The following is a 15269-nucleotide window of genomic DNA, read 5'->3' on the forward strand; positions in this document are numbered from 1 at the left end:
GGTTGGCAGGATGCTCAAGTGGGTGGACCCGGTGGGTCAACATGTAAGGGAAGTAGGTGCAGGGTCATGGGATGAAGGGAAAGGAGCAACAGAGGGTAAGGAGGGCGTCTCTGAGGAGGTGAAGTAACTTGCTGAGACCCCATCTTCTTGGACTAGGTTCTCAGCCAGCCGGACAATGTGGTCCCATTGACCCTTGGTGTTAAATGAATGCATGTCTATCTCCTGGGAACAGCAAAGAAGCTCCTGGCCCAGTACTCATGGGTGGCAGAAACCCCGAGAAAACAGAAAGTGGGCCGAGGTATCTGTTGTAAAATGTCCCCTTTCCGGAAGTGACTGTGAATCATGGAGTCATCCTGAGGCATCTGTGTTGAATGGTGGCTGCCAGCTGTAATTTTAAATAGCTAGGAATTGTGCAGGATGAAAGTTAGTGTCCACAGTAAAAGTATATTGTGACATCCTAAACAGTGGGTGGCAGCTCTGTCATCCAAGCAAATGATTGACAGGGGAGACAAGACAGAGCGGATGGGTGCTCCAGGGAACAGGAGGAAGGAAGGGTGTGTGAGGGAGAACATGCCAGAACACGGGACGTGTTCGTGGAACAGGTGGATGGGAGTCTGGGACAGGAGTCTACGTGTCACAAATTTAGGGACATGGCCCAGTCCCAGCCCATCTCCAGGCCCCAGCATTTCCAGACATCAGAATTGCCTGAGAGGCGCCTGCCCTGCTAGCCTCCCCACTGCACACGCCCGGAGGGGCGGCCTGACTTCCCTCCTTCACCAAAGGCCCAGGGGGTGTAAAAACAGAAATGTCTTCTCTCACGTCTGGAGGCCGGAAGTCCAACATCCAGGTGTCAGCAGAGCTCCTGCTGAGGGTTCTGGGGAGCGTGTGCTGGGCCTCCCCCCAGCTTCTGGGGTTACCGGCAGATGTTGCAGTTCCTTGACTTTGTGAAAATGAGTCAATAAAAATGGGCTGGGAAGCCATGAAGGAAGCGCCCACATGCGCGGCTTCTCACCCACAGCCCCTCCGGCGGCACACAGGCCCTGGCGGGGAGCAGGAAGATGTCCTCCCCACTGGCAATAGCAGACTGCCTCCCTGGGCAGCCCGTGAGGGCCACCACGGCTTCAGACTCTCACTTCCCTCCAGTGAAGCTTTGTTCAGAACAACCCCTCCCAAGGTCCTCCTTCCCTCTATAAAACGACCCTCTCTGCCTTTGTTCTCTGGATTTGCCCAGGGTTCACCAGAGTTTGCATGTCCTGAATTGCAATTTCTCAGCTATTCCCAAATAAGCTCATTTGCTACTTGACAACCTTTGTTGTTTAATTTTTAAGGTTGACAAACTATAGATGCACCACTCCAATCTCGGCCACTACCCGCCACCCCCGCCATGGCTTTCTCGCTGTGTGTGTGTGTCTCTGCAGATCGTTTCTTCTTACAAGGACCCAGGCACACTGGATTAGCCTGCCCTCATGCCCTCATCCCAACTGGGTGACCTCTGCAAAGACCAAATTTCCAAATAAGGCCGCCTTCACAGGTACCGGGGGCCGGGCCTTCAACGGGACTCTTCAGGGGACACATTTCAGCCCAGAACAACAGTCTTCTCAGAGATACCGCGCTGAAGCTGGAGGCGCGGAGAGACTCACAGGCAGCCTCCCGGTGCTGGGAGGGGCCGCGGGCAGCCGCGGCCTGGGATCTCCAGCAGCTGACATTGCCCAGGGCTCTTGCACTTCCACCGGGATGCCCGAGAAACGAGCTTCTGAGATGCATTCTAGCATTCAAAAGAGCTAAACGATAAAAATTCTGCTGTGTTCCTCTATCCTACAAGTGACATGGAAACTTGTATTTTGCCTCCGTAACAGTAAAATAGCTTTGACATGACTGTGAACAAAGTAAAGCACCGTTGACTTTGAGGAGACTTAGGAGCAACTGAGAACTGAGCTATCTTCCCTCAAACACGACTGTTTTGTTTGGCTTCTGCCAAGTGTGTGTGTGTGTGTGTGTGTGTGTGTGTGTGTGTGTGTGTGTGTGTGTGTGTGTTTACCCGTTGCCTGTTCTAGGGCTTGTTTGTGAGGAGACATAAGGGGTGCAGCCATGCAGGGGTGACGCTGCCCCTGAGGGATAAACGGCTTTGAGGTGGAGCTGGGGGTGGAGGCTCAGAGCGCTGGGATGAGCTGGGGAGGCTTCTGGACCTTGTCTCCAGGGAGAGGGAAGGGGATGAGGTGGGCGAGCATGGCCTGAGGACAGGTTGGTCTCCAGTAGGGAAAGTTTTTCCTGCCCCTGAGGCTCAAGAACCTTTTTTGGAGAAATGAATGACATCTAGACTGGTCCGGAAGAAGTAAAGTAGTCACTAATTGCAGATGACAAGACACTTTGTATAACAAAGACACTACCCAAAACTATTAGTACTAGTACATGAATTCAGTAAAGTTTCAAGATATAAAATAATACATAGAAATCTGTTGCATTTCTCTGAACTCTCTGAATAGCCTGGGTTGGGGGGACCCTTCCTCCAGAGCTCACCCCCACAGCATGCTGGGCTTCCCCACGCTCAGTCGGCTGGTATCTCTATAGATATGTTCCCTTGATAACCTCTCCTATCAGGTCTGGCCTCCAGCTTCTCCCGCTTTCTCATTCCTCCTCCGACTGACAGGTTGGTCTTTCTTTTAGCCTGTTCTTCCCCAGCTTAGAAACTTGCATGCATTTTCTACCCTAAAATGCACATTCAGTCCAAATATCCAAACTCTGGAGTGGTTGGCGCATCATCTTACATCTGCTGTGAGGCACCCGTCTCCCTGGGTCTCCAGGTTCCCTGGCACCCAGCCTGGCGTCCATCACCCAGCCAGCACTCAATAAAGGGTTGTGGTTTTAATTCAAAGCTCTCTGTAGCTGGCTCTAACAAAACCTTTTAACTCATCCCCCACACCTCCTGGGTACACACACCTTGCACGTCTCACCTCAGCAGATCTTGCTCTTGTGGCCCAAACATGCTGAGGGCTTTCCCACCTCCCCGCATTGCCTCCTTTGGTTTCCCGTCACGAACTGCCCACCCACCCTGACCTCCCCTTTAAACTCTACCACTTCTTCAGGCCCAGATGGAGGCCCCCTCCTCAGGGTGGTCTTACCTGAGGGCCCAGCCACAGGGGTCTCCTTCTCTGTTAAATGCTCACGGCCCCACTGTTTGCTGCTTTATCAAATGTCTGCCTTCAGGAGGTTGTGTTTCCATATGCCTGAAACTTAGTGCTATTGTGACCTCGGCTCTTAGTTAATTCTCCGAAATCCCTTTGATAGGGGATTATTATCCTCATTTCACACGTGAGGAAACAGGTTTAAAGTGGTTAAGCCATTATGGGGGGGTAGGGCCTTGTCTCCCCAGGCCACCTGGGAACAGCTCCTGGGCAAGCATCCTGTTTATGTGCCTGGATTCCCAGGAGCCAGCACCTTGGTGTGTTCACTGCATGCTTGTTGAACTAGGCAGCTGCAGGAGAAGCCTTTAGAAGGCCCACCCATCTCAAAATTTCTCCCTTAGTAGGGAGCCTTAGTGCCTAGAATCCACCTTTAAGAGTTACAGCTTTGGGCTATGTTGCAGTAACAGCTAAAGTACAAATCCTGGAAACATCATAAATATTCAGCAATCCATCCAAGTACTTCAAGCTAAATTTACTGCTCAGATGCAACTATCCAAGTCAGATGTCTGGTATATTTCACATACTTTGCATTTTTTAACCGCCTATTGTAACCCACCGCCTTTACTGGGGAGCTTTTTGAGAGTCTCTGTACACATGTTCCTAGATAAGAAGACAGCCACATGGACAGAGGAGAGGACAGCGCCGCACAGGGAGGGTGCAGAAAGGGAGGGCGAGGGTGCTAGTGTGGAGGGCCTGGGGATTCTGTAGACTGGCAGTTCCTGCTAGTGGGTGTCCCTTCTCCTTGGGACCCTGTGGGCAGGCTTCCCCCACCACCAGAGGAGCCTAAAGGCAAACTGGGAGCCGCTGTAGGGCCAGAGGAAAGGCCTGGCTCTGCAAGCTCCTTTCCGCTCAGCAGGCTGTGCAGGGTGGGTGTTCAAACCCCAGATACTGGGACCAGATCAGGGTTCAAATTAGCCAAAAGACCCCCTCCTTACTGCTGTACCCAGACCAGAGCCTCAGCCTGGCTGGGCCTGGAGGCTGGAGCCCACCCTGGGAGGCCGAGCTGCGCCGGAACCAGGGGACCCAGGGCCTCCCTGCGCAGCCCGCTGGTGAGCTGCCCCGGTCCATGGAACAGTCTGATTAGGAGTGTCCCTGTCACAGCTGCACAGCTGCCTGCCTTATGCTCTGCTGTGCTTTGTCTCAGGAAGAAAACAAAGCAGTGACAGCTCCCCCCACCCCATACTGTCCCCACTTCTACTCCCAGTCATGGACGCAGGCTTCTCATCCTGAGGCCAGTGCTTGTCACCAGCTGTCAGCGTTCAGAAAACAGTCTTCTGAGCTCTCAACCCTGTGGAGCTCCGAGCTCCATGACGCCCAGGAAGCCACTGAGTGGAACGGGGGACACCCAGAAACCCGAATGGTCTGTCTCAGGCCTGGTCGGTACTCAGAGACTTGAGAATACCTGGGAAAGAAAGGCATTCCTGTCCAGTATCGCTGTGGGGATCTGCCTTTTGCAAAAATGACTGGTTAAATGAGCTGGACTGGGTAGGTGGCAAGCAGGAAACATCTTTATTTTGTTCTTCCATTATCACATCCAAGCCCACTCTGTCAGATCCATCTTCTCCGCTGGACCAGATTCCCCCTGTTGCGCAGCACATCACCCCAAAATTGAGTGGCTGAGAATGACCACTGTTTGTTTGCTTACAGTTCTGCGGGTTAACAGGTGGGGCTGGGCCCAGTGGAACTCTGGGGGCTGATGTCGCCTGGGGTCCTTCATATAGTTGCTGTTATTTTGTGGCTTGGGGCCTGATGGGGCCTGGATGGCCCCAGGTGGCCCCATTCACCTGTCTGGGGGTTGGTACTATCGGCTGGGCCCCTTTCCTGCGCCCGGAGGCTGCCGTGGGCTCCCTAACGTGGCAGCTCTGTATTCCAAGAGGCAGGAGCGCGATCTATAAGGACTCGGCTCCAGAACGTGCGCAATGTCACCTCTGCTGTGCTGTCTTGATCAAAGGCCAACCGGATCCAAGAGGTGGCCAAACACGCGGAGCAGCAGCTAAGTCACATGGCGAAGCAGGAGGAAGAGCTGCAGCCGCCTCCGCGGGCAGCCCGCCAGTCCGCGCCCGAACCCGGAGGGTGGGGGTCCTGTGTGGCGGGAGCGTCTGGACAGTCTTTTTCAATTGTTAAAATGTCTGGCCTCATCGAGCCCCGAACTCTGATATCTCATCTGCTCTGAGCCTCTCCCCGTCCACGGATCTTCATCGGATAGACCATTGCCGGGAAAGACAGCCCAGGTCTGCAGGTTCCCCCCACGGCCTCCCCTCCCTCCTCCTCACTCCCTGTGCCCCAGGTGGCTCCCCCAGGGGGACGGCAGTGGACAGGGGAGGACAGCGAGCTCCTGAGGCTGGCCACGTTCTCTGTCACGGTGTCCCCTGAGGGGCAGGAAGTGCTGGAACACTGACCTGTCGTCTCCTGGGGTCCCGTTGGGTTTTCATAAATCTCTGCTCCTGAGGGGCCTGTGTGAAGCTCCCCTGCTCCCGGAGGAGGGCAGTGCGCCCTCTGGGTGGTCCCCTTCTGCTTCTGCCCCACGGGGACACCCCGAACAACCCTTTCCAGACAGGCGGTTTCCTCCCCCTGCTTCTCCGTGCAGCCATTCATTCCTTCTTGGCCCACTGGCCTGCCTGCTTCCTCTTTCATGTGGCACCGCGGATGTGGCCCCTCCACGGCGTCTGTGTTTCCCAGGCCCCTGTGCTGTCGATCGAAGGACCAGCTGGCTTTCTGGGTTCAAATGTCTGAAGAGCATATTTGCTTGGCTGAGCTAAAGCTCACTCAGGGTCCAAGGACTTCAACACTGTGGTCTCCCTATCTGATTAGGCTGCGTCTCTCTTAGGACCTCATGACAACACGGCATATAACTCCTGGAACACCCACCTTTAATGGCGGATGGCAAATCTAATAAAATTGGGGGCACTTCCATCAAGTTTGTCCATCTGCCTAGGAGACAGCCTTTCCGTCATTCCTCAGGCCCCAGAGAAGTGAGGCTGTGCTGGCAAGTGGGACTCAGAATGGGAGGGGCAACTTCACAAACGTACCCCATCTGGAAACCTCCCCACCAACGAGGGAGCTGACCAGGACCTGGCCCAGAGCCACAAAGCCAGCTGGGAGTGGGGGGGACCTGCCTTGTCCTGAGGGGCAGTCAGGTTTGAGAACCCTAGGCCAGGATCCCCAAGACACTGTGGAACACTAGGAGCCCAAGTCCCACCTTTCAGGGCAGAGAGGTTTCCTGTAATGTGTCTAAAATTTCCCTTTTCCAGTTCCAAGGTCCATAGGAGGGTGGGGGTGAGAGCCGTCCCCTCCTAAGTGGCAGCATCTGATATTCATGGGCGCTTGGCGTGAATCCGACAGCACGTGAGCACTACGGGATTGTCTTGGGAAACAGAGTAGCATCTTTGGGGGAGATACCGCTGTTGTAACAGAGGAGACCAAGACCTGGGAAGGCTGGACGACTGGTCCAATGAGCAAGCCCTGGCAGAGACCCCCTGGCAGCCCTCCTGCGTGCAAACCCGCCTCCGTCTACAGCCTGGCGCGACCACCTACTAGTCCTGCCACCCTGGGCAGATGGCTTTGCTTCATCTGTAAAAGAGGTATGAAGAACAGAATAAATAGTACCAAAGTACCCACCCCACAGGCTGTCATGAGAGCCAAGATTTGTGATTTGAGACAAGCCACTGAACTGCTTGATGCTCAGCATGTGAACCTATAAAATGGGGGTAAGAAACTTGACCTTTTAAGATTGCTGTGAGGATTAAATACGTTGAAGTCCTTACCGCTATTCCTGGACATGGGAATGCTTAGTGTTAGCTCTAATTTTTACTCTATCACTTCCCACTGCAGGAATCACGGTGGAAGTACCAACTTCGGACTCTGCTAATAAAATGGACAAATAAATGTGAAAATTGAGGAAGGGTATTTCTGGCAGGGGAAACAGCAAGGAGAACGTGTGGGCTCAGGTGAGCATAAGTAGTGAGAAGTTCGGCCTGGCTGAAACCCAAGTATGGGGTGCGATTACTCAGCTAAATGGAGGGCAGCTCATGGAAGGGCTCGAGCGCCAGGGTAAGGCCGGGACCTGATTCTGCCGCGAGCGAGCCGTCTCCGAGGATGCTGCCCCACCCCCACCCACCAGCAAGGTGGCGGCAGGATCCAGCTCTGCTTTGGAAGAGAATTTGGTGACAGTGAGATATGTGGCCATCTCATACCCAGGAACCACACACAGGATGTCCTGTGCTAGTCGGTGGAAGCTTTGAGGAGGGCCTTAGTGACTAGAAATAGGAGAGACCGACTTCCTGGCACCTTAGCTCCCCTGTACCATTCTAGGTGCGGCTTTGATCCGTAATTGCTCGTCCTTCTCTGTAGGTGGCGCCAAGACCCGGGAAGTGAAGCCCCTTCTGCCAGATCCCAGCTCTTCCCTCGTGAATCAGAATTCCAGAAATGCAGCTTCCTGCCACTCTGCCTAGGTCTGATAGAGATGAGAAAGCGGTTCCCCTGCAATCCGAGAGGCAGACTAAGGAGAGCCTCCTTTTCTGCTCCCAGCTGCTTAAAAGTCCATAGAGAGGTGATTGATTGATAGATGATAGACTGATGAACTTTGTGCAAAGTGGACACAGATGCTCCAGGACTAGGAAAGAATACCTTCCTAACTTCTTTCCTGTAGCGATAAGTGGCCAGCCTAACAGGGGAAACAGAATCTCAGCACTGTCAATAGTATTAGCTTACAGTTTCAGTTAGGGTCCAAGGGTTCTATAAATACTTTGAAATTCCAATGAGTTCATCCTAACGTCTTACTCTCTGGTGTCTCAAATCCAAATAAAAGCACTATTCAGATATTTGATACATTTTTATTGAACCCATTACGTCCCTGACCCAGTGTTGGTGCAGAGATTCAGTATGTATCTGACTCATTCATAGAGCTTACGATCAGGGGTGGGGAGCAGACATTCAACAAGTAACATACAAATGTTGCAGGTTAGTATAAATAATCTACTTTTTCTTCTTCCCTGAATTGCCTCAGACACCACCAAATCTGGCTTGAAGGTGCAGCTTTCTGTGTGCTGTTGCTCTGCATGTTTTAAGTGTCTGCTCTGAAGACAGATTACCCCAGCATCAGGCACCCCTCAATCCCCTACCAGCTGTGTGGCCTGAGCAAGTTTATTTACCTTCCTGTAAATGAGAGTTCAGTTCCCTCATTTGTAAAACAAGAATAGTAACAGTTCTCCACCTACCTGAACTGTTATGAATAATGAATGAACTCATGAAAAGTGCTCAATAGTTTTCTCCATAGAAATCTTTGGTGGATATTATCCTAGACATTTGATATTTTTGTAAACGAAAAATATTTTATTTTCTGCTAGTTGTTGGTATATGCAAACAAAACTTTGTGTTTTAGGTTTTTAGCCAGTTACCTTATAAAGCTTATCTATAGATTTCTTTCACTTGTCTATGTATATAGTCATGTCACCCATAAGTAATGACCACTTTTCCCATTCTCATCACCTCTCATCCTTGCCTTACGGTCCTGGCTCCAGCATCTGCTATCATGCTGAGTGTGAGGGCGGGCCTCCCCTTCTTGGTCCTGATCTAAGACATCTCAATGGGTCACCATTAACTATTATGTTGGCTATAAGCTTTTTTTTTGGAGGTAATCTTTATCAAACTATGAAATGTCCTTTCTCATCCTAGTTTATAGTATTCATGGATATTGGCTCTTAGCACATGATCTTTCCATAGCTGTAGAGATGTTGTCCTCTATTACTGTGGCAGGTTACCACGAGTGATTTTCAAGTGTTAAAACCATCTGTGAATTCCTGTGATAAACCCAACTCAGTCATGATGGTTTTCTTTTTATTTAATAAATTGCTGGATGACACTAGAGTTTTGCTTCTGTGTACTTTTGGCATTAGTCTGTGATTTTTTTTTTTTCTGGTACTGTCCTCAAGTTTTGGTTTCAAGATTATGCTAATGTCATACAGTGTATTCTGTATGTTCCTGTTCACTGGAATACTTTGTGTATTATTGGGATAATCTTCCATGCGAGGCAGACCGTACCAGTGAAGTCCTCTGGGTCTGTGGTTCTTCATGGGAAGATGTTTAAATGCAATTTTTTCAAAGCCCCATTCAGGTTATCTATTTCTTCTTGAATCTGGTTAAGTTGTAGTCTTAACACCTGGGAATTGTATATTTTTGTTGAATTTTCACATTCTGGCAAAAAGTTGCTTGAAATAACATCTTTTTACCCTTCTGTGGTCAGGAGCAGCATTTGTAGTGAACCTTTTTCATTTCCAAGATTGGTTACTTGTACCTTCTTTTTTACTGATGAATAATAATACTACAAGCTGGTCAATTTCATTAGTTTGTAAAAGAAACAATTTCTGGCTTACTTTTATCTGGTGTATGTATGCTATTTCACTGATTTCTGCTCTGACGTTCCCTTTTCTTTTGGTTTTTCTTTGCACCTCCCTGTAAACTTTCGGCCTTTTTCACATTTCATTTCATAAGCACTGATTTAGCTTGATCCTACACGTTTTGACATATGGTTCTTACAGTTCAGTTCAAAACGGTTTTTTTCTGTTTATTTCTTCATTAACACATGGGTTATTTAGGAGCGTAAGTCTTATTTTTTCAATATATAAAGTTCTCATTTTTGTAAATTTTCATTATTTTTTGTTATTTGCTTCTGGCTGAAAAGTTAAAGTATGGTCAGAGAACACAGTCTGTATAATTCCAAGTTGTTTAAACTTGCTCTAGGGCTTAACATATGGTCACTTTTTGTAATGTTCTGTATATGCTTCAAAAGAATATATATTTTATAGTCCTATGGTGTAGTGTTCTCGATATACTATATATTAATCAGTTAGCATCAAATCTTCTCTAGCATTCCTGATTTCTTCCATCAGTTTCTTAAAAAGGTATGCTAAAATTTCCCAAAAAAGACTGTATATTTCCATGTTTTTCCTTTTAACTTTTTAAATGTTGAGACTAGCAGAGGGGAAAATGGAATGATTAAAAACAAATCCCACAACCTTGTCCATACAAAAGGCAGGAAAGAAGAGACAAACCCCCAGCACAAGGGAGACAAACATAGGCACAAAATAAGAGGGTATCATTAAATTGAAATCTATCAGGAACTATGGCATGTAAATCGATTAAGGGCTCCAAGAAAAGAACAAAATTTGTCAAGCTGGATTAAAAAATAAAATCCAACTATAGGCTGTTTACAGAAGCCACATCAAAAACACAGACACAAGAAGGTCAGAGTCACGTCTCGTCTACCAGTGTGCCAAGCTCCTTCTGGAGTGAGCAGGGACATCAGCGGGTGTCACAGGTTCCCCCCACCGCTTCGGCCTCTCTTCCACTGGCACCCTTGGGAGTGGCCTGGAGACCAAGGGGAGCCTGCTTGCTCTGATAGGCCAAGTGCCCTCCCACTGCCCGTCTCCTGGCAGTGGAGCGTAGGGAGAACCCGAGGTGAGCTCCACTGGGAGGGCAGGTCTGCAGCCAGGGCACCAGGAGCCACCCTCCGGGGTACTTTCCCAGGTGGTGGCAGGCAGAGCCAGCGCCTCCTCTGTCCCCACCTCCAGACCCCTGGGATTCCTGAGCTCACAAAGGCCCCTCAGCTTCTCCCAACAAGGTGACATGTCCTCGTAAAGGAGGTGAAGGAGATGCACATGGTACCAAAGCCCTACTCTGCATACTGATTTTCCACCAAAGCAATGAGACTAGAAGGCTTTTCAGTTAACAATCATTAAGAGGGTTGTTTTTTTGTGTGGCAGTGACCTGCGGGATGAACATATCTGCAGATAATAGAGCTTCTTGCCATTCATTTTATTACTTATTTCCCACATTGTCAAAAAAAAATAATTTGAGCTTCCTTACAGTCCCACTGGGTCTGCACCCCCCAGAGTGGGCTCACCGCCAGGATTACTTCTGCCACAGGCAACGGCCGGGAGAGGCAGTGTGCCCGGTGGATGAGGGCCGTGCCAGGGCTGCGGAGGCCTGCTGTGGAGTCCACTGCTGCAGATGAGAAGCTGTGCGATCTGGAACAAGTCACTCACACTTGTGCCTCCCGCACAGGGTTTGCATGATGGCTGATATTTATAGTCCACAAGCCAAAACCTTAGAATGCCATACAAAGAGAGATGGTGGGCCGCCTCCCACTGCCCCTGCCGAGGGGGGCCACACGACAGCCAGCCCCGGACGGATGGAAGGAGGGGTCGAGCAGGGGTGCAGAACCCTCCCCCCTCACTGCCGGGGCACCTGTGTCCCACCCTTTCTACCGGCTCACGGGTGTCACCCGCTGCACAGCTGAAGAAGGAGATGAACTCATCTTCCTGAGGCATCCTACACGGAAAGCCCAAACGCTTTCTGTTCCTTATTCTCTATCAAGTATGGCTGGGTGTGAGGAGACGCTCACTTTACATGCCCTCCTTGCATCTTCTCATAGACTAGCTTTCAAGGTGGTCGTCTGGGGCCTCACTCCAGCCCTGAGAACATTTTAATGCCCACCTTGTGACAGTGTGTCTGTACCCACCCACCCTCAGCCGGGTCGCCGTGAGCACACAGGGCACAGCAGCCATGTGTGTGCCTGGGCCCCAAGCCAGGGGCCTCTGCACGGGTGCACCCACGGCCCACCCATGCCAGGCGTCCTCCTGGGCAACCCACGCACATGTTCCCCGAAAAGCCCTCAAACCCAAGGCGGACCCAGGTGGGAACGTGAGGCTGGGGAGGCCTGACCCTGGGGAAGGACATGAGGTAAGGACGCAACAGCCGAGTTCCCCAGTATACATGCCCCAAGGGCCCCCCGAGGGGTGCGGCCCAGAGCAGGCCAGCTGGCCCGAGCACACTCCTGCCATGTTTCCTTCTCCCCAGACTCAAGACTGGCCCAGCCCCTTATATGTTACGGATTCAACTGTGCCCCCCAAATTTGTGCTGGAGTCCTAACTCCCAGGACCTCAGAATATGACCTTATTTGGAGACAGGGTCTTTACAGAGGTGATCAAGTTAAAGGGAGGGCTTTAGGGTGGGCCTAGTACAACGTGACTGGTGCCCTGATACCCGGGGGAATCACAGAGACGTGCTCACAGGGAGAACGCCGTGTGAACGTGAAGCACCCACCGAGGAGCCAGGAGAGGCCTGGAACCGACTCGCGCCCACCCTCAGAAGGAACCATGCTGCCGACACTGTGGCCCTGGACTTCTAGCCTCCAGACTGTACGGGCGTGAATGTCTGCTGCTACAGCGCCCAGGCTGTGGCACATTGTCACCAGCAGCCTCGGAGAACTAATGCAGTGTGCACCGCTCTTTTCCAAGGAGCTATCTGGGAGTTCTGTCTGGCAGCCCACCTTCCTGGCCTTATGGGACGGTGCGGAATGCCCTCGAGGGTGTCCAGGGGCCCTGGTGCAGCCCCACACAGGCAAGCAACCAACTTCTTTAGTTTTAGAATCCACATGGGTAGAATCCAGCTTGGACCAAGGGGCAGAGTTCTCCCAAATGAAACCTGTGCACTATTTACCAGAAAGGGAGAGAGACCAGCCCTTCGCGGTGCTGAGATTGGGAAGGGCAGGTGTTGGGAAGAGGGCCCTCACGGCCTGCAGCCCCGGCCCCCGTGGTGTGCACATGTGTACGCACACCGCCGGCCTGCAAGCCACGGCAGCTCCAGTGGGAAGGACACGACAGGAGGAGACACGACATTGGAATGAACCTGAGCCAAGGCGACCACAGGCGTGACTGAGAAACGCCCCCCGACAGCGGCCTCCCTGAGCAAACAGAGCTGGGGTGGGGTCAGGCCAGTGGAGGAACTCCCAGGCCCTTCATGGCCGAGAAACGGGGAAGGTTCGGCTACAGGAGGGTGACAGGCTGAGACAGGCCCTAGGAGAGGAGGAAGGGGGCACAGCATCCTCAGCAGAACTGAGCCCATGAAGAAGGTGGCAAGGGACCCCCCCACCTCAGACCCCCATGTTCCCCACCCCACAGTTCCCCCTCCAGTGTCCTCTCGACCCCAGCCACCAGGCTGTTAGGATCCTTGGGCTGGTTTGGGGTCCCAGTTGGCACAGCAGCTGCAGCCAGTGGCTCTGTATCTGCACTGGCTGCAGGAAGGGCCATCTGGGGGGGTAGGGCAGCAGGCACTGCGGGGACAGGGGGGCTCTGGTGTCCCCCGCTGTGGCAGAGGGGGGCACGTACAGTCAGGACAGCACGGCAGCTGCATGCTGAGAGGGGCTGCTGGTAAGGGCTGGAGTGGGGCCCGGAAGGCTCTGCAGGGGGAGCGTCTGGAGGCCGCGGAGGCACCAGGTGGAGCCTCCCTTGGGAGGGGCCTGAGGAGTGCCCAGCCCTGCAGCCCTCTGCCTGGCCCCGCAGGATCTTTGGTTTGGGCCTGGTGGGGCCCTTCTGCCTCCAGTAGGGCAAGGGTCCGGGAGCAGGACCATTAGCCCAGCGAGGTCCCCGGGAGCGGGACCAGCGCCAGGAAGCCAGGCCCTTCGGCCTAGGGCCCCGAGGGCACCTCCCTAGCCGGTCCACCTGGGTCCTCACGGAGGCCACTTCCTGAGACAGGCCTGCCAGGGCTGTGGCGAGCCGGTCCAGCTTCTCTGAGAGGGCGGCACTCAGGCCCTGGAGCTCTTGCTGCAGGGAACTCCCACAGGGACACGGAGGCCGCGCGGAGGCAGGCGGAGAAGCAGCGGGGACCGCGGCTGCAGGGGGCGGCTTGGGTGGGCCTCTGGGAAGCAGCCTCCCATCGTTCCTGCCTAAAACCAAAGCAGGGGCCGGGGAGAGAGCTCTCAGGTGTCAGGGCCTGCTCTCCCCGCAGCCGTCCATTTGGCTAGTGTAGGGGCTCTGGCCACCAAGGCCAGGCTTTAGATGGGAAGTGACTCAGGCTTGAGAATATCAATGCCAATGCTCATCACATTGAAAGTGGACACCTCTCCTGGCCGCTCCCCAGATTCATGGACAGGATAAGCTACAGATTGGGTCTCCCTGGTAACTGAGCTTCTTTAGGACAGTAGCCTTCTCACCTTCTAGGAAAAGACCCAGGGGTTCGTTGTGCCACCTCTGGGACCAAACAGCACCCCAGAGTACCTGCCCCTGCCCTAGGGGGTCAGCACACAGCACGGGCCAAAGCCGTGGCAGCCGTGAAAACGAGTCTGGGGCTAGGGTGCTGCTCAAGGGGTGACTGGGCGCTGAGCCATGAGCCAGCCACAGGCTTCTGCCCCACCCTGACCTTGACCCTCCCTCCTGAGGAGCCATAGATCCCAAAGATTTTAAATCTTAAGTTACTTTAAATATCACCCAGTCCTTCACCCTAAGTTCCCTTGGAACTGGTCTCTCCAGGCAAACCTCACAGAAAGCCATCACTACCCCCAGCTGGCAGGATGATCTGTCCTCTGGTCCCCAGCCTGGCTCTGGCCTTCTTTACAGAAAGAAGCTTCCTAACAGGAAAGTGGAGAGTAGGGTGCGGAAGGACCCAACTGCTGCCCGGGCAAATTCCTCAGGGAGGAGCTAGGCTACGGGCTGGCCATGCTGTGTAAGGAACTTCTGCCCAAGGGGCTGCGGGCCAGCCCAGGGCTCTTCATAAAGCGGCTGCACCTCCCTAGTAGCCGAACCTACGAGCCAGCGATGGAGCCCCGGCCGCAGGCCACGCGTCCAGTCACTGGTGGGAGGGTCAGGGTGCATGGCCAGGAGTGAACCACATGTCCTGTCCCTGACGTGGCCAAGGGAAGGTCTCCCTCAGGGCCAGGTGGACACACAGCCACATCTTGTGGGATGCCTCTGCCGGGCCACTCAGCATCACTGGGCCTCGGCGTCCTCATGTGTCCTTTGAAGTCGCCTGGGCCCCCAAACTGATTCTGGGCATAGCTATTCTGGAGCTCCTGCCTCCAACCACGTTATGAAAAAGCAGCTGTTCCTGTGAGGAAGCAATGAAATGAGCCACCTGAAGTGAGCTCAAGGTGTGACGCACACAGCCTGCAAGGGTGTTCAGAGAAAGCCCAGCCCAGGCTTCCGGGCTGCTCATGCTGCTGGGAGGAGCTGCGCAATGGGGAAGGGGTGGGCGACCATATGGCTGAGACCCTGCATACCCCCGGGACTGCAGGGCTCCTGACAACTCGAGGGG

General features: G+C 53.0%; 1 protein-coding gene across 12 annotated transcripts in view; it reads right to left on the reverse strand.

The window, feature by feature from the left end:
• Nucleotides 1–10979: 10979 nt before the first annotated feature.
• The window catches only part of KRBA1 (KRAB-A domain containing 1), a 28709-nt gene continuing 24419 nt past the window's right edge, over nucleotides 10980–15269 (reverse strand). For 11 of the 12 annotated variants that reach the window (XM_073238261.1, XM_073238257.1, XM_073238256.1 and 8 more), the window contains one exon: nucleotides 10980–13905. In XM_073238261.1, the coding sequence (XP_073094362.1) occupies nucleotides 13067–13905 (839 nt within the window). In that variant the 3' untranslated portion in view covers nucleotides 10980–13066. Of the gene's footprint in view, nucleotides 15063–15269 lie in introns of all 12 variants that reach the window. The other variant, XM_073238262.1, reaches the window with a different exon arrangement.

Source organism: Manis javanica, chromosome 6 (assembly GCF_040802235.1).
Source record: "Manis javanica isolate MJ-LG chromosome 6, MJ_LKY, whole genome shotgun sequence".
Classification (NCBI taxonomy): Eukaryota; Metazoa; Chordata; class Mammalia; order Pholidota; family Manidae; genus Manis; species Manis javanica.